The sequence below is a fragment of the Leopardus geoffroyi genome, chromosome A2, assembly GCF_018350155.1.
Source record: "Leopardus geoffroyi isolate Oge1 chromosome A2, O.geoffroyi_Oge1_pat1.0, whole genome shotgun sequence".
Lineage (NCBI taxonomy): Eukaryota > Metazoa > Chordata > Mammalia > Carnivora > Felidae > Leopardus > Leopardus geoffroyi.
In genome coordinates, this window is record NC_059331.1 from 76,090,625 (window position 1) to 76,110,394 (window position 19,770).

Here is a 19,770-nt window from a genome sequence, read left to right on the forward strand (position 1 = left end):
TTATATAGAAGTTTTGGAAATACTGCCACATTGCTTCTAAATTCAAGGCATTGTAAATAATTTGGAGGTGCAGCTTTAAACATTGTCCTGCTCAAAATCCTGGTGTGGCTCAGATGTGAGAGCAAAATGTTTTAAAATTCAGAAATCAAGAAGAACTCCAGTGTCAGAGGTGGGCATGGGATTCTTATTTGAAGCTAAAAGCTCAACTTAATAGATTGTCAAGTATGCCTGGAAATAATTCACACTCAAACAAGTGACTGTGTATTGTTTAACAAAATTCCATGTTTTAAAACTTTTTTTTTGTAAGTTTATTTATTTATTTTGAGAAAGAGAGAGAGCAAGCAGGCTCCACATTGTCAGCACAGAACTCGATGCGGGGCTTGAACTCACCAACCATGAGATCATGACCTGAGCCAAAATCAAGAGCTAAACACATAAAGGACTGAACCACCCAGGTGCTCCACAAAATTACATGTTTTAATCTGGACTCTGCCACTTAATAGCTGTGACGTTGGCAAGTTTCATAACTGCTTGAACCCCTTTTCCCATGGAAACTAAGAAAGCAAGCATTTCATAACCCCAGTGTGGACAGAAGGCCCTGGTAAGCACTAACACGATGGCAACTTTTCCTTCCTTTTTTTTTGTGTTAGGTGGTTCCAAACCATACAATGTTTGTGTTTCTCATTATAGTTTTAACTGCCATTCCAATTTCTTCCACAGCTAAAAGCCCTGATGAAGACACTTCCCCCAAGCCCACGATTTTTCTTCCTTCAATTGCTGAAAGAAAACTCCACAAGGCTGGAACATATCTTTGTCTTCTTGAGGATTTCTTCCCTGACGTTATCAATATAGATTGGAAAGAGAAAAATGGCAGAGAAATATTGAAATCCCAGCAGGGAGACACCATGAAGACTAAGGACACATACATGAAATACACCTGGCTGACCGTGAGAGAAGAGTCAATGGGTAAAGAACACAAATGTATCGTCAAACACGAGAAGAATAAAGGAGGGGTTGATCAAGAGATTCTTTTTCCTTCAATAAACACAGGTATGTGCATGTACATATGAATATAACCTCCCAGAACCCTATTTTTCCCCGATGGAATACACCACCTTTTCTGTCAAGAATTAATGGAAAAGAAGCAAATAGAAATCTTTCCTTAATGTTGTTGCCTTTAATGGTACCATAACTGTCCTGCTATTTCCCCATAGAATTAAAATAGTATGGGCTTTGGAACATACAAAGAAACAGAAAAATTCACTTAGCCTTTCTCACCTCAGGTTCATCATCCAAAACATGGAGGTCATAATGATGTTTCTGAGGGTCACCGTATGGGTGAAATGAAACAGTACACATGAAAGCACCTAGCAGCCTTGTATCCAATAAATGCTCAAAAAGAGAATCCACTTTTGATGATTTTACTTGATTAGGAAATAAAAACAATTGCCCATCCTTCAGGAATGTTCTACTCAGCAGTCAAAGTCTCTCTCACTTCAATCTTGCTCTGTTCAAACATAAGCCATAACAAATGAGTTCTAGGCAACCAAATTGTTGTTCATTTGAGGGAGGCAGATCACAGCTCAACAAAAAGTGGTACTTTGGTCACTGACATTTTAGTACAGTTTTGGTGTTTTCACATTGACTTTTCTCTACCACTGTAAGGTGAAATTTGGTAAGTGAAGACTGAGTGAAGCTTACACGTGCACACGTGCTTCCATTGTACGCAATGAACATTTCTTACCATTAGTAAATGCTGCCTAGCAAACACTTCCTGCTGTCCGAGCGTGCGCCAGGCCTGGAGGGGATACTGGAGGGACCCCTGTCCCCAGAAACATCACTACAGTAGGGCAAATATCCTTTTCCTTTCCCTCCTGTCACCCGTGATTCAGGCACAGTGTCCCAAAGGAGCCCATTGGTGTAGACACTGCACGTATTTAGATAGTGTGGGCAGAGCTGAATGTGCTCTGGCCCCACTGTGACCCAGTAACTCTCTAGACTCAGAAGTCAAGTCCTGAGCATGGACATGCCAGACCAGGGCCCCAGAGGGCCCCTAAGAAGGAACCAGTTCATACTCTTCCCGGGGGTTATCAAGCCCCTCGCAAGCAGTGGGGAACAAGCACATAACAGGACATGTGAAGAGCTTTCTGTATACGAGTCTCAATTTCTGACATCAGTCTTCATCTTTTTGGGTCTGGAAAGAAGAAAACCATAGACCCATAGTGGCAACACGTAGCTTAAAGCCTCAAGTCACTCAAGCAAGATTTATTTATTTATTTATTTATTTATTTTTAATATATGAAATTTATTGCCAAATAAACATACAACACCCAGTGCTCATCCCCAAAGGTGCCCTCCTCAATACTCATCACCCACCCTCCCCTTCCTCCCACCCCCCATCAACCCTCAGTTTGTTCTCAGTTTTTAACAGTCTCTTATGCTTTGGCTCTCTCCCACTCTAACCTCTTTTTTTTTTTCTTTTTTCCTCCCCCTCCCCCATGGGTTCCTGTTAAGTTTCTCAGGATCCACATAAGAGTGAAACCATATGGTATCTGTCTTTCTCTGCATGGCTTATTTCACTTAGCATCACACTCTCCAGTTCCATCCACGTTGCTACAAAAGGCCAGATTTCATTCTTTCTCATTGCCACGTAGTATTCCATTGTGTATATAAACCACAATTTCTTTATCCATTCATCAGTTGATGGACATTTAGGCTCTTTCCATAATTTGGCTATTGTTGAGAGTGCTGCTATGAACATTGGGGTACAAGTGCCCTTATGCATCAGCACTCCTGTATCCCTTGGGTAAACTCCTAGCAGTGCTACTGCTGGGTCATAGGGTAGGTCTATTTTTAATTTTCTGAGGAACCTCCACACTGCTTTCCAGAGCGGCTGCACCAATTTGCATTCCCACCAACAGTGCAAGAGGGTTCCCGTTTCTCCACATCCTCTCCAGCATCTATAGTCTCCTGATTTGTTCATTTTGGCCACTCTGACTGGCGTGAGGTGATATCTGAGTGTGGTTTTGATTTGTATTTCCCTGATAAGGAGCAACGTTGAACATCTTTTCATGTGCCTGTTGGCCATCCGGATGTCTTCTTTAGAGAAGTGTCTATTCATGTTTTCTGCCCATTTGTTATTTGTTTTTCGGGTGTGGAGTTTGGTGAGCTCTTTATAGATTTTGGATACTAGCCCTTTGTTCGACATGTCATTTGCAAATATCTTTTCCCATTCCGTTGGTTGCCTTTTAGTTTTGTTGGTTGTTTCCTTTGCTGTGCAGAAGCTTTTTATCTTCATAAGGTCCCAGTAATTCACTTTAGCTTTTAATTCCCTTGCCTTTGGGGATGTGTCGAGTAAGAGATTGCTACGGCTAAGGTCAGAGAGGTCTTTTCCTGCTTTCTCCTCTAGGGTTTTGATCGTTTCCTGTCTCACATTCAGGTCCTTTATCCATTTTGAGTTTATTTTTGTGAATGGTGTGAGAAAGTGGTCTAGTTTCAACCTTCTGCATGTTGCTGTCCAGTTCTCCCAGCACCATTTGTTAAAGAGACTGTCTGTTTTCCATTGGATGTTCTTTCCTGCTTTGTCAAAGATGAGTTGGCCATACGTTTGTGGGTCTAGTTCTGGGGTTTCTATTCTATTCCATTGGTCTATGTGTCTGTTTTTGTGCCAATACCATGCTGTCTTGATGATGACAGCTTTGTAGTAGAGGCTAAAGTCTGGGATTGTGATGCCTCCTGCTTTGGTCTTCTTCTTCAAAATTACATTGGCTATTCGGGGCCTTTTGTGGTTCCATATGAATTTTAGGATTGCTTGTTCTAGTTTCGAGAAGAATGCTGGTGCAATTTTGATTGGGATTGCATTGAATGTGTAGATAGCTTTGGGTAGTATTGACATTTTGACAATATTTATTCTTCCAATCCATGAGCAGGGAATGTCTTTCCATTTCTTTAAATCTTCTTCCATTTCCTTCATGAGCTTTCTATAGTTTTCAGCATACAGATCTTTTACATCTTTGGTTAGATTTATTCCTAGGTATTTTATGCTTCTTGGTGCAATTGTGAATGGGATCCGTTTCTTTATTTGTCTTTCTGTTGCTTCATTGTTAGTGTATAAGAATGCAACTGACTTCTGTACATTGATTTTGTATCCTGCAACTTTGCTGAATTCATGTATCAGTTCTAGCAGACTTTTGGTGGAGTCTATCGGATTTTCCATGTATAATATCATGTCATCTGCAAAAAGCGAAAGGTTGACTTCATCTTTGCCAATTTTGATGCCTTTGATTTCCTTTTGTTGTCTGATTGCTGATGCTAGAACTTCCAGCACTATGTTAAACAACAGCGGTGAGAGTGGGCATCCCTGTCGTGTTCCTGATCTTAGGGAAAAAGCTCTCAGTTTTTCCCCGTGGAGGATGATGTTAGCTGTGGGCTTTTCATAAATGGCTTTTATGATCTTTAAGTATGTTCCTTCTATCTCGACTTTCTCAAGGGTTTTTATTAAGAAAGGGTGCTGGATTTTGTCAAAGGCCTTTTCTGCATCGATTGACAGGATCATATGGTTCTTCTCTTTTTTTTTGTTAATGTGATGTATCACGTTGATTGATTTGCGAATGTTGAACCAGCCCTGCATCCCAGGAATGAATCCCACTTGATCATGGTGAATAATTCTTTTTATATGCCATTGAATTCGATTTGCTAGTATCTTATTGAGAATTTTTGCATCCATATTCATCAGGGATATTGGCCTGTAGTTCTCTTTTTTTACTGGGTCTCTGTCTGGTTTAGGAATCAAAGTAATACTGGCTTCATAGAATGAGTCTGGAAGTTTTCCTTCCCTTTCTATTTCTTGGAATAGCTTGAGAAGGATAGGTATTATCTCTGCTTTAAACGTCTGGTAGAACTCCCCTGGGAAGCCATCTGGTCCTGGACTCTTATTTGTTGGGAGATTTTTGATAACCGATTCAATTCCTTCGCTGGTTATGGGTCTGTTCAAGCTTTCTCTTTCCTCCTGATTGAGTTTTGGAAGAGTGTGGGTGTTTAGGAATTTGTCCATTTCTTCCAGGTTGTCCAATTTGTCAGCATATAATTTTTCATAGTATTCCCTGATAATTGTTTGTATCTCTGAGGGATTGGTTGTAATAATTCCATTTTCATTCATGATTTTATCTATTTGGGTCATCTCCCTTTTCTTTTTGAGAAGGCTGGCTAGAGGTTTGTCAATTTTGTTTATTTTTTCAAAAAACCAACTCTTGGTTTCGTTGATCTGCTCTACAGTTTTTTTAGATTCTATATTGTTTACTTCTGCTCTGGTCTTTATTATTTCTCTTCTTCTGCTGGGTTTAGGCTGCCTTTGCTGCTCTGCTTCTATTTCCTTTAGGTGTGCTGTTTGATTTTGTATTTGGGATTTTTCTTGTTTCTTGAGATAGGCCTGGATTGCAATGTATTTTCCTCTGAGGGCTGCCTTCGCTGCGTCCCAAAGCGTTTGGATTGTTGTATTTTCATTTTCGTTTGTTTCCATATATTTTTTAATTTCTTCTCTAATTGCCTGGTTGACCCACTCATTCGTTAGTAGGGTGTTCTGTAACCTCCACGCTTTTGGAGGTTTTCCAGACTTTTTCCTGTGGTTGATTTCAAGCTTCATAGCATTGTGGTCTGAAAGTATGCATGGTATAATTTCAATTCTTGTAAACTTATGAAGGGCTGTTTTGTGACCCAGTATATGATCTATCTTGGAGAATGTTCCATGTGCACTCGAGAAGAAAGTATATTCTGTTGCTTTGGGATGCAGAGTTCTAAATATATCTGTCAAGTCTATCTGATCCAATGTCTCATTCAGGGCCCTTGTTTCTTTATTGACCGTGTGTCTAGATGATCTATCCATTTCTGTAAGTGGGGTGTTAAAGTCCCCTGCAATTACTACATTCTTATCAATAAGGTTGCTTATGTTTATGAGTAATTGTTTTATATATTTGGGGGCTCCGGTATTCGGCGCATAGACATTTATAATTGTTAGCTCTTCCTGATGGATAGACCCTGTAATTATTATATAATGCCCTTCTTCATCTCTTGTTCCAGCCTTTAATTTAAAGTCTAGTTTGTCTGATATAAGTATGGCTACTCCAGCTTTCTTTTGGCTTCCAGTAGCATGATAAATCGTTCTCCATCCCCTCACTCTCAATCTAAAGGTGTCCTCAGGTCTAAAATGAGTCTCTTGTAGACAGCAAATAGATGGGTCTTGTTTTTTTTATCCATTCTGATACCCTATGTCTTTTGGTTGGCGCATTTAATCCATTTACATTCAGTGTTATTATAGAAAGATACAGGTTTAGAGTCATTGTGATGTCTGTATGTTTTATGCTTGTAGTGATGTCTCTGGTACTTTGTCTCACAGGATCCCCCTTAGGATCTCTTGTAGGGCTGGTTTAGTGGTGACGAATTCCTTCAGTTTTTGTTTGTTTGGGAAGACCTTTATCTCTCCTTCTATTCTAAATGACAGACTTGCTGGATAAAGGATTCTCGGCTGCATATTTTTGCTGTGTAGCATCCTGAAAATCTCGTGCCAATCCTTTCTGGCCTGCCAAGTTTCAAAAGAGAGATCAGTCACGAGTCTTATAGGTCTCCCTTTATATGTGAGGGCACGTTTGCCCCTTGCTGCTTTCAGAATTTTCTCTTTATCCTTGTATTTTGCCAGTTTCACTATGATATGTCGTGCAGAGGATCGATTCAAGTTACGTCTGAAGGGAGTTCTCTGTGCCTCTTGGATTTCAATGCCTTTTTCCTTCCCCGGTTCAGGGAAGTTCTCAGCTATTATTTCTTCAAGTACCCCTTCAGCACCTTTCCCTCTCTCTTCCTCCTCTGGGATACCAATTATGCGTATATTATTTCTTTTTAGTGTATCACTTAGTTCTCTAATTTTCCCCTCATACTCCTGGATTTTTTTATCTCTCTTTTTCTCAGCTTCCTCTTTTTCCATAACTTTATCTTCTAGTTCACCTATTCTCTCCTCTGCCTCTTCAATCCGAGCCGTGGTGGTTTCCATTTTGTTTTGCATTTCGTTTAAAGCGTTTTTCAGCTCCTCGTGACTGTTCCTTAGTCCCTTGATCTCTGTAGCAAGAGATTCTCTGCTGTCCTCTATACTGTTTTCAAGCCCAGAGATTAATTTTATGACTATTATTCTAAATTCACTTTCTGTTATATTATTTAAATCCTTTTTGATCAGTTCATTAGCTGTTGTTATTTCCTGGAGATTCTTCTGAGGGGAATTCTTCCGTTTGGTCATTTTGGATAGTCCCTGGAGTGGTGAGGACCTGCAGGGCACTTCCCCTGTGCTGTGGTGTATAACTGGAGTTGGTGGGCGGGGCCACAGTCCGACCTGATGTCTGCCCCCAGCCCACCGCTGGGGCCACAGTCAGACTGGTGTGTGCTTTCTCTTCCCCTCTCCTAGGGGCGGGATTCACTGTGGGGTGGCATGGCCCTTCTGGGCTACTTGCACACTGCCAGGCTTGTGATGCTGGGGATCTGGCGTATTAGCTGGGGTGGGTAGGCAAGGTGCACGGGGGTAGGAGGGGCAGGCTTAGCTCTCTTCTCCTTCGGTGATCCACTTCAGGAGGGGCCCCTCTCCGGGGCTTGGCTCCGGAGACTCCGTTCTGCTAATCCTCTGGCGGTTTTCTGGGTTATTTAAGCAGGTGTAGGTGTAATCTAAGTGATCAGCAGGACGCGCGGTGAGCCCAGCGTCCTCCTATGCCGCCATCTTCCTCGCTCCCTCAAGCAAGATTTAATATCTAGCCCAAGTGCAATTTCAACCCCCAGAACAGTAACCTATAACCAGTTGACATGGGAATTTCCTGGTCAGCACTATTAAGTTCATGGATTGACTCCTTCTGTCCCCCTTTTCTGCACTCCCCTTCTATTGTTAGAAACCTTTCCTTCTCTATAACCCTTTGGAGGTCCCCTCTACTTGCTAGGTGGGATGTTGCCAGACTCATAATTCACTTGATTAAAACAGCCATTAGATCTTTAATATTTACTTGGTTGAATGTTTGTTATTTAGCAGATTTGGTGACGGGATCCAAAGTGGGCTCCCAGACGGAATCAGAGACAAGTAGAAACACAAGGCCGGTAACCGTGAGCCCTTCGAGTACACTGTCTACATCACCATTTTCAAGTGCCTCGGGTGAGTTTCTGATCGCACTGGGCTTCCTTTCTGGGGCGGGTCACCTTGGGCTGGCACATTTGTCTGGAGCCCAACTAAAGTGGCAGAAGGATCTGCCAGGAGCTAAGCCCCTAACCCATCAGACCACAGCTCCCCAGGTGGAAACCTCAGTGAGCCTCCAGGAGAATTGTTGGTGTCACACACAGAGCATCGTTCTGGCCAGAATGCAGTATCATCCCTTGCCTACAGCCCACACCCTAAGGTGCACATAATTGTTTGTCTGGTTTTGTGTAGATAAAGGCTACTGCTCACAAGGGTCTCAGATGCAGAAAAACCCACAAAATTGGCGGGCATGAGTCAGGCATTTAAAGGCCGTTAGAATGCTCATCATCTCAAGAACACTCCCTTGATAGTGTAACTTGGTCAGGGAAAGGGCTCAGTTGGCACTAAGTAACTCATCAAACTGAGAAAACGTCCCTGCAAGGAGCTACACTCTAAATCATGCACTTTCCCCATCTGAAGACACATCCATTTTATGTATTAGTTCGGGTCCGAGAAGCCCCCGGTCTGAGCTTATGGGATCCTTAATTCTAAAGAATCAAGTACACCACCCTCCATTACACCTGTTTATTTTACGTCTAAGAACCATAGTCCCAGAAGTGACAGATACCTATCAAACATGGCAAAATCTTAGGAAGCTTGCTTTGTGTCCTGAGAAACTGGCTTTGTAACTGGGGTTGGTGACCCCCAAAGGAGACCAAACAGAAACATGGCTACACCTCATTTGCGGCTACATATGGCTAAACAAAAGGGTGTGTTCACTTAATTTGAGGCTAGGATCCCACAGATCTGCTTCCAGCCCCCAGAGCAATTATGTCCTAGAAATACAATAGACATCATGGGGAACTTTCCAACTAGATAAGATTATTTAAGAAGTGTGTTTAAAAGCAAGTGTTCTCAAATTAAGGAGGACACTTCCATTAATTAATAAGCAGAAGCCTCCAGAAGGTTTAAATTCCAAGGTAGTTTCCTTGAAACATTCATTGCAAAAGCCTAGTGAAAATTAAAGATGGAACAGGTAGCTATAACAACAAAACTGTAAGACTCACGTAACTCCCCCCCCACTTCCCTCCTTGCTCTTTGGGCCCTCACTCCAGTGTGAAATGTTTCTCGCTGTGAAAAGACTCCACAGCTATAAACAGAAGTCAGCCAAGTCAATGGCCTTACAGACACCCCCGTATGCACCTTCATAGGAGGAACTCCACATGAGCCCCGCCCAGAGCTGATGAAACTGAGGGTTCTTCTGGAAACTGCTACATTATTTCCTTAAACAGTTAAGTGATTTCTGGTAAATACCGTGGCCAGCAGAAGGGGTCCTGCAAAAACTGGCAGAAGCCATCCAAGGGTGGAGACTCGAAGGAGAATCCACTTCTTCCAAATCTCTGCCCACATGCCTGGTCCGGGGAGGATACCAAAATTTCCTGTTGTCCCACCCTTTCCAAACCCACACCCATTGCTTATGGACCCTTCCTCTCCCAGAGACAGCCATTGCCTCCTTGCTGGCGTCATCCTGAATCACTGCTCTTAGCTCTCTGCCTGCCTGGGACGTGTGGCTTATGGGTTTCTTCCTTTGGCTTTGACTGTGGGTGGCCCTGGATCTGGGGAGGGCAATATTCTCTGCACCCTCTCTGGGGACCCATCTTACACCCAAGGGGGTTATTCCATATGCCAGAAATACTTAAAATGTAAGTAAACTTAAACTATGCACTCAGAGGGAAGGAAGCCAATTGAGGCACATACTTGGATCAAACTTTGATGTCATTTCACGTAAATCCAAGTATTTGAGACACTGAGACCAGCTGGACCGACAAATGCGAACAGAACCAGAAATGCAGCTCTTGGGTCAATCCAGAGTGCCCCTGTTCCTTCACCCACCCCCACACTTCTCGTAGTTCTGGAAAAGGGCTTATAGATGGTTGGCTTTTGGAAAAGAAAGTCTTTCTTGGAGGAACTTGCATTCTTTCTTCACCCTTAAAGTGATCAATCTTATCACACTTTTGACATGTAAACACAGGCCACAAGCGCCCAGGACTGAGAGAAACAAAGGAAAAGAGACCGTTTTATTTATTTTTTTAAATTTTTTTTAACGTTTATTTATTTTTGAGACAGAGAGAGACAGAGCATGAATGGGGGAGGGTCAGAGAGAGGGAGACACAGAATCTGAAACAGGCTCCAGGCTCTGAGCTGTCAGCACAGAGCCCGACGCGGGGCTCGAACTCACGGACAGCAAGATCATGACCTGAGCCGAAGTCAGCCACTTAACCGACTGAGTCACCCAGGCGCCCCAAAGAGACCGTTTTAAAATACAAACTGCTAGGGGCGCCTGGGTGGTGCAGTCGGTTAAGCGTCCGACTTCAGCCAGGTCGCGATCTCGCGGTCCGTGAGTTCGAGCCCCGCGTCGGGCACTGGGCTGATGGCTCAGAGCCTGGAGCCTGTTTCTGATTCTGTGTCTCCCTCTCTCTCTGCCCCTCCCCCGTTCATGCTCTGTCTCTTTCTGTCCCAAAAATAAATAAACGTTGAAAAAAAAAAAATACAAACTGCTAAAGGCCTCCTGTGCCTAAATCCTGGCTCAGTGTCCTTCATAATCCCGGGGACACATATAAATCTTAACACTTTCTCCATAAATGTCTCCATAAACATCAGTGACTCAAGGGTCTTTGCAGCGATCTGTGTGTCCACAAATACACATCGTCAATGTGAGATATTTTTCTCTCTGGAGACATTGTCAAAATTAGTTTGCAAAGAGCTCCATTTCCTTGGTTTGAAGGCAAGCACTTGCAACGATTGGGCATTCTAAACCTCTCAGAATGATAGAAACTAACCAATGTGTGTTTCAACTTCACATGATCTGGGCAATTATTTGGTTGTTGTTTTAAATAAAATAGACATATTTTTTAGAGTTATTAGCACTAAAATTAAAACTTTCACATGCATGGATTTACTAAAAGTCAAATAAGTAGATGTGGTCTCTTTAAAATCTTAAAGAAAATAGCTTGGGATAATGATGGATTTTGATATTTCCTAACATTTTTCTTTTTGAGTTTTAATTTTAATTCCAGTGTAGTTAACAGGCAGGGTTCTATTAGTTTCAGATGTACAATCTAGTGATTCAGCACCTCATACATCACCCTGTGCTCATGGGGACGAGGGCACTCCTTATTCCCATCACCTATTTAACCCATCCCTCCCCACATCTCATAAATTTTTTATGGGTAATTTCAGCTCAACTTCATGAACAAGTAAATTGAAAGATGTAAATAAAATAACTTTTTTAAGGGGCGCCTGGGTGGCGCAGTGGGTTAAGCGTCCGACTTCAGCCAGGTCACGATCTCGCGGTCCGTGAGTTCGAGCCCTGCGTCGGGCTCTGGGCTGATGGCTCAGAGCCTGGAGCCTGTTTCCGATTCTGTGTCTCCCTCTCTCTCTGCCCCTCCCCCGTTCATGCTCTGTCTCTCTCTGTCCCAAAAATAAATAAATGTTGAAAAAAAAAATTTAAAAAAAAAATAATAACTTTTTTAAGATAATGTTTTAAATAGTCTCCCAAATCTTTTTGGTGACCTAAATCCTTAAAGTTCTGCTGAGTTAAGTCAAGTATTAAATTAGATTATATTCATTAAATATCTAGATCATTTCCAAGTAAGATAAAACACTCACTTGTTAGTTAATGAACATAGGTTTACCTACTTTTGGTTTTGGTATTGCAGAGAAACTGAAGATAACTTGGGCTTATTCAGAAATGTATTTTGTGACTTACTGAAAGATTGTTTTATGATGATGCACATGTTTCTAGACTTTTTGAAATGTATCCATAAATTTACCAATCTAAGAAATGCTGGTGTAACAGATCACAATTGCTGGCTTATTTTATTTAAAAAGATTTAAATATTTATTTATTTTTTAGAGACAGAGTGCAAGCAGGGGAGGGGCAAAGAGTGAGGGAGACACAGAATCTGAAGCAGGCTCCAGGCTCCGAGGTCTGAGATGTCAGCACAGAGCCTGACGCTGGGCTCAAACCCAGGAAGCACAGGGTCATGCTTAACCGACTGAGCCACCCAGGCTCCCCAACAATTGCTTGCTTATTAACTTGCATTAAAAATGAAGTTTCTGAAAGAACAGAATTTTAATAAATGTAATTCAGACTACTGGAAATAATAAGTGAAACAACCTGGAGTGCAAGGAAAGTAAGATGTGTCTTTTTAATAAGAAAAAGTATGAGAAATGGAAATATGTTTTTGAGGGAGGGAAAAAAAAGATTTTTTTCCTAGGCAAGCCTGGTTATCTGAAGAGGCAAACTCAAGAAAAAGCCTGAATGTAAAAGAGAAGTTGTAAAAGGGGATGTTTGGAAAGGAATGTTATGTGTGGTCAGGATCGATTAAGACTGGAAGGAAGAATTTTTTAGGGCGCCTGGATGGCTCAGTCGGTTAACTGTCCAATTCCTGATTTGGGCTCAGGCCATGGTCTCAAGGTTCATGGGATTGAGCCCCTCCCCGGCTCTGCTCTGACAGTGTAGAGCCTGCTTGGGATTCTCCCACTCCCTCTTTCTCTGACCTTCCCTCACTTGTGGTCTCTGTCTCTCTCTCTCAAAAATAAACAAAGGTTTAAGAAACATCACCCTTCATACTTTCATCAAACGTGAAACCCTTTCTTCCTCTTCTCTTTTCCTTTGCTTTGGCGATGGCCCTCATTTGTTTCTCCCAGGTAATTGCTAGCAAGGGTAAACTCTGGACTTTAGAGGAAACTTCTATTTCAGACTAGCAGTAAAGGTAACTGGTCTTAGCTTTACTCAAGCTAAAGAAGACCTCTCATTGGTTGACTTCCCTCAGTTTACATCCTGAGTTAGAAGGGACCTCCCAGGAAGCTTCCATGATCCAGGATTCCCTCCTTTGGAGGGGCCCTACTTCCCTGGTTAAGGATAAATTGTAAATGAGGTATGTTCAGGACCTTCTCCTTCATTCTTGAATTTGTTGCAGAACCTCTTACTAAAGTAATGGCTGCCCAACAAAAATCCTTAGACTCTGGCGCAAAAGTACTTCCTGAAAATAAGATAGACCTTGATTATCTCTTAGCTGAGCAAGGCTGGGTCTGTCCTCTAACCAAGACCACCTGCTATACCCCGATTAACAGGTCTGGGGAAGTTAAAACTCAACAACATCAGGTCACTGAGCAAGACTCTTGACTTCAAAGAGTTACTTGATTTTCATTGCTTTGAGTCTTGGGAACCATCCGTTCAAACTGTACTCCAAACATGAGGAATTATCCTGTATCTTGTAATTACAATAAGCTGCCTGGTGCCTTATGTTCTCTCAAAAGCTTTAAATGCAAGTTCAGAGCTGGTTACCTGCAAACTAATGATGTCTCTAAGACTGGAATGTCAAAAGAAAAGAAACCAAGAGAACAGAATGACCAACTCAAACACTGTAGAGCTGAAGCGGTAACCTCTGAACATTCACAGGCCAAAAGGTCAAGACCTGTGAATATCAGAAGAGTGAACACACAAACTGAAAACTTCAGAGAAGTTGCTGAGTGCTGTTAATGCCTTCAATTGTGTCTCTTTAAGTTAAACCGGGAGTCTGATCAAAAGGCAGGGCTGTTAAAAAGAAAACCACAGGCTCAAAATAGCCTCACTCAGCTTAAGACCCCAAACCAGTAAACCAAGACTTCATCTCTGCCCAACTGCAGTTTCAACCCCCAGAACTGTAGCCTTGAATCAGCGAACATGGGCATTTCCTGGTCCGCACTAAGGAGTTTACTGATCGACCTTCTCCATTCCCCTTATGAGAGTGACCTTGCAATAATAATGTTCTTTGCTAATAACCTTTTTCATTCCCTATCTTTAAAAATCTCCCCATTTCTGTGCCTCTTTGGAGCCCCTCTCTACTTGCCAGATGAGATATTGCCCGATTCGTGAATAGATCAATCAGATCTTTAAAATTTACTCAAATGAATTTTTGTGATTTCACAGATTATTAGTGTGTCTAACGATCAAATTAGGGCCACACATTAACTTCGCTTTCAGCTGGACTATGATGAGAGCACATGAAATTATGTCAGTAACAACGCTTGATCTTGAAAGCATAACATGGATTAATTTTTTTACTTTTTGTTTTTTATTAAACAATTTTAGGTATATTTATTTATTTTGATGGGGCGGGGAGTGCAGAGAGAGAGGGGGACAGATGATCAGAAGCAGGCTCCATGCTGACAGCAGAGAGCCCGACGTGGGGCTCGAATCCACCAACCATGAGATTTTGACCTGAGCCAAAGTCAGACACTTAACCGACTGAGCCACCCAGGTGCCCCACGGATGAATTTTTTCATATACTTATTGTATTTATTTATGTCCTTCCTTATAACTAACTAAAGCAAGATCACACAGGCAGCTCTAATTTTTTAGCTCTATAGCTAAGAAACAGAAAAGAAGCAAATGAGCACAGCATAAATTTAATGTAACCATTGGGCTGAAGTATCCTCTTAAGTTTTTATTTCTCTAGTGATTGGAGAAAAGTAAAAAGGTATAGTAAGTTCCATGGTGATGTGTATGATAAGGGAGAAGTTCCTGTTTTATGACGTGTCTTACTTGGCACCTATTTCTGAAATGAATGTTTCCCAGCGTCTTCTCATGACCACAAAGCTAATGGGGCATTTCTGTTAATGTTATTCTGCAGCAGATTTCTAGTGCTGTTTCTTGGAAGTTTTTGGTTTGTTGTTGTTTTTGAAAAAAGCTTATGTGTGTGTGTGTGTGTGTGTGTGTGTGTGTGTGTGTTTATGATACATATACACGAAAGAACAAAACAATGAAGTGATTCCAAAGGCAGATAAAACTCATCTTGTCCATGTTTTCAACCAACCACAATTAAGAAAGAGCACCTAGGACACACACAAATTTTATTATGAAAATTGTTACCCACATGACTTTATGTTGATCAATGCAGGATGATAAGAGATTTTTATTGATCTTTTTTAAAGTTTTTATTTTAATTGCAGTTAGTTGATACACTTACAGGCTATATTAGTTTCAATATAAAGTCACTGTATGGGAAAGAAAGAGATCTTTAAGAACTTTAAAGTCAGCTCTTGAAGATCTTTTAACACTTAACAGGTTTATACTAACATGTTCCTTCTTGGGATTTACCCAAAAACCTATGCCCTAAACCCATTTTTTAAATAGTGCACCAAAATAAGATTACACTCACCAGAACAGAAAAAGAGTCAACCAAAATTATCTTGCACCTCTCTCTTTCTGCATGCAATTGTCAATGATCTTTTTAAGAAATTTTGTATATCGTGCTTTTTTTTAAAACACTATAGAGAAATACAACTGTCACCTCACATTTTATGTATTCAGATGGCTATCAATGTGACTTGACCTGTCATTCTATCTTTGCACTGAGGTGCTGAGCTTCTCAGATATCTGGAAGGGATGATGTCTAAGAGTCCACAATGGTGCAGTTATGTTCTATTTCTATGGACTGTTTTACAAGGCACTTCCCACATGCTGTAACTCATCTAACCCCCCACAACCATCCCTGAGTGCTGGCTCTGCCCATCACTGGCACAACTCTCCATAAGTTATTTAAACCCTCTAAACCTTATTTCCTTGTGTGTAACATGGAGTCCTCCAAATTCAGTTCACATCACTGGCACTGGGGAATCAGATGAGATAATGCACATGAACCTTTGGCATAAGTGTTTGGCACAGTAATAATCACTCAATAGGAACTGGTTTTCATCAGGATTATTGACATGTCCACAAGCACAACCACTCCACAAAGTGATATGCGGGAGTTGGGCATTGTGGGGCGTGCGTGACTTGAAAGGTAGGACTGATTTCTTTGCTTGATGGAAAATTTACCTAGAACAGACTCCTTCCAACATGTAAGATTCTGCTGTGGATCGTAGGGTCGGACGCATTTATTTTGGTAGCAACCCTTCAGGTCAGCAGTGGGTGCCGAGGACTGTACGACAGCCACTGCTTCTGGTTATTTCTCCATCCAACAAGTGTTTATAGAGCACCTGCATCACAGCAGACTCTGTGCTAAGAGCTATGAGCACAGAAGGAAAACAAGACAGTCTCAAACATTACCTGCTAGTTGTGAGAAAAAACCATTCATCATTCAAGAACTTCAACATCTCCATGTGCAGAAATACAATGTATGAATTGATCTACTGAGCTACGTAGAATCAGACCAACCCTTTCTGTAATTGTGGGCTCGTATTTATAATAACTCTTTCTTCTCTGATGACAAATTCTATCTGTCATCTATGTATGTATGTACGTATGTACCTATCCATCCATCCACAACACAGCCACGTGCCAATTAATGGATATGAACAATCAAATAATATTTGCTATTATTTCTTGCAGAGCTCACTGCTGTTAACTTTACAGAAGCTTCTTTGAAAGACGAAAATGGTAAGTTTGTCTATATGCTTGCCTTTATTTTATGCTATAGCATTTTTTCCCTCACAATCAGGTTAACTTTTAAACTTCCCTGACTTCAGATAGAAACCTCACAATGGTTGGATCTTCCAAAATAGACTGAGTGATAATTTAAGTCAATCCATCATTTCCCGGGGATCATCTTCACACAGTAAATGCAGGTTTGGGAATGAGAGGACCATAAAGTAGGGGTGCAGCAAGGACCTCTGAAGTCTTTCAGCAATGGACTTCATTCACTTCTGTGGCCTTTGTTTCTACTGACTATGGAAAACATGATATCGAGTTGCTTCTGGAGTTTTTTTTAAGCCTTTGTTCTTGCTCATAGTTAATGAATGAACTGACACTGAGAGGTTCCCGTTCAGAAGGCATTGTGTGCACTGTGAGTGCCTTTTGTTTAATTCTTAATACTCACCATGGAAGATTTTATTCCCATTTTACGCCTGAGGGCAATGAGCTAAAATTAACGAAATCTCTTGCACCATGCCACACAATGAGATCTGGAGCTGCAACCCGGAACAACTGAATCCAGAGTTCATATACTAACTCAATTTTTATTCTCCCTCTAAGTCCAAAGCCAAGGCCTTGAGACAGGCTGCACCCTTTGGAGATGCCACAGACTGGATTTTCACCCCAATTGTTTCGTTATTAGTTGCATGAATATGGGCACATTACTTACATTTGCTGAGCCAGCCAGGAATAACACAAATAACGCCTGAGTTAGCAAAGCCATAGGAGCACATATGTGGAATGTCTAGCATCGGGTATCTCATTTAACGGACACATTGTAAGTACTGGTTTCTAGCCCTTTATTCCAACATATGTGGGAAAGTAAGAAAATGACATGGAGCGTTGGCTATAGTCTTGCTGATCTGCCCTCCGAGTCCAATATCAAGGGGCCTCTGGACCTTATGTAACATATTACCTGACCAAGGGCAAGGAGTTTTGATCGCATCACCCCTTGAGGTCCCTTTCACACCAAGAGCTAATAATTTTGGGGTTCTGACTTTGTGGAGATAAAGCCTTGGCTTTGTGGTTCATTGAGTAGCCAGCCTGGTCCATCATTATTGTCATTAATTATTTCTAACATCATGTATTTCCCGTTACACTTCGAAGGATATGAAATACTATAGTCCTATAACAGAATAGCTAGAATGATAGATACTCAGGGAGAAAAAGGAATGAGTTTGATCTCCTAAAGTTGCAGAGAAATTGAATTAATCCCTTACTTCCATTTTATGTAATGCCCTCTTAACACAAACCTCTCACCCACCCCACCATGAACACCACCAAATTTCCATGATTTGTACCATTGCTAGGAATCTCATTGAATGCACAATATGTAATGGCTGAGATCCTTCAAAATAAGCAATTCAGCTTTACATCTGTGCTTAATCATTTGATATCTTGGATAGGTATTACGTGAAGTGATGCAGAATTACACAGTAGCTGAGGATATGTGCTTGAACATCATGTTCCTGGATTTGATATTTGGCTCCTGGTACTAATGATAGAACACTAGGCAATTACTTCTATATCCTCAATTTAGTTTTAAAATGGGAATGAAAATAATAATCTCAGAGGTTATTGACAATTAAATAAGATTAAAGTTTTGCATGCGAAGCTCTCAAGTAAGTGGCGGTGAGTTTGTGGTCAATGGACATTGGCAATTATTCTTACTTCGAGACATAGTTGGGGTGAGGAAGTGCTAAGAGCTCTTTACCACCAATGATCTTTTCCATTGGATTCGCTCATTAAAAATGTGACTCTTCCTTTGAATATGTGGGAATGTTCTAAGTCAACTTCTCAGAGGTTGGTGATTGAGTTGACCTGCAAGCTGGATTCTGAATTGTCCTGGTGGTGGTGGTAGTGCTGATGGGGGTGTAGATGTTTAATGTCGGGTTGTGGTGGTGTTGGGTGGTCACTTCAACCCAGGTCATCTGAAATGTATGCTGTCAACCCCTCTCTCAGGTAAGTCCTTGCCTTTCAAAAACACAGGTGAAACTAACCTATGGCTTCCTTTAGACCCCCTACAGCTGCAGCTTGCGAACACCTCTGCCTACTACACCTACCTCCTCCTCCTCGTCAAGAGCATGGTCTACACCGTCATCACTGCCATCTGTCTGCTTGGGAGAGCGGCACTCTGTGACAATGGGAAGAGTTCCTGACCCGTGGTGGCACAGGGTCCATGTTTCTCCATTGACTGTTGTCACTAAAAGTGTCTGCTGAGGGTCTAGCGGGGCTTTCTTTCTGGGTGGTTCATTTCAACTCACACGTTGTCTTTTTCTATGTGTCATCATTGCAGAATGGGTTTGCAAACTCCTGGGCAAACAGGAAATGTCACTCTGCACCAAGAACAGACTCTGCTGTGACTCAGGGGCGGGGCTGGGGGGCACCCACGGGGGCTTCAGCACCGCTCTCTCCTTCATGCCCACCAGCTGGTCAGCCACCCAGCACCCTCGCCTCTGAGTACACTTGGCGTGCAGCTTCCATAGCGGCCCCTGGGGCTCTGTATGCAGATAACTGCCTGGAGGCCTTTTGTTTTACATTTCTGGAAGCTGCCATCTTTGCTACCTGAGTTTTGTTCTGTTGTTCATAACAGGCATAATAAAAATAATCAAAAGTGTACTTTTATCTCTGTGTTCTTTCATTTGGTGAAATCTGAGAGGCTAAGGTAAGGAACAGCATGACAACTGAGCCTTCAAATTCAGCATTGGTTGTAATAATGGCCAATTCCACATTTCTAACTCTTTCCCTGAGAGAGTCCTTGTAATGCCTTCTTTGGGGCTCTAGCCCCGGGCGAGCCACTGTCAGTGAAGGGCTCAGGTTATTCCTTAGCAGATTCAGACTCATTTGGTTTAAGACACTCTGGTGGCCACAGTATCACATGTCACGTGACAGGTGGGTATGTCAGACCTGGACCAGTGTCTCACATACGCCATGTTTCCTGATGTCATAGGAACCCCAGGACAGCTGCACTAACACGGGAAAAGTAGGGTGGTGGAGAGGTTAAGTGCTTGGACTCTGAACCTCAAGTGCTCGGATATAAATTTTGGGTCTATAGCTATTTGAACACTCCGTGCTCTAATGTTGTCATTTGTAAAATGGACTTACACTGACACGT

At 41.9% G+C, this 19,770-nt stretch overlaps 1 gene segment (V, D, J or C); it reads left to right on the forward strand.

Moving 5' to 3' along the window:
* The window catches only part of LOC123606260, a 43,515-nt gene extending 24,241 nt beyond the window's left edge, over nt 1-19,274 (forward strand). The window contains 4 exon segments of the C gene segment in view: nt 721-1,050; nt 8,054-8,173; nt 16,575-16,622; nt 18,672-19,274. Of these exon segments, the coding sequence occupies nt 721-1,050; nt 8,054-8,173; nt 16,575-16,622; nt 18,672-18,814 (641 nt within the window).
* The last annotated feature ends 496 nt before the right edge of the window (nt 19,275-19,770 follow it).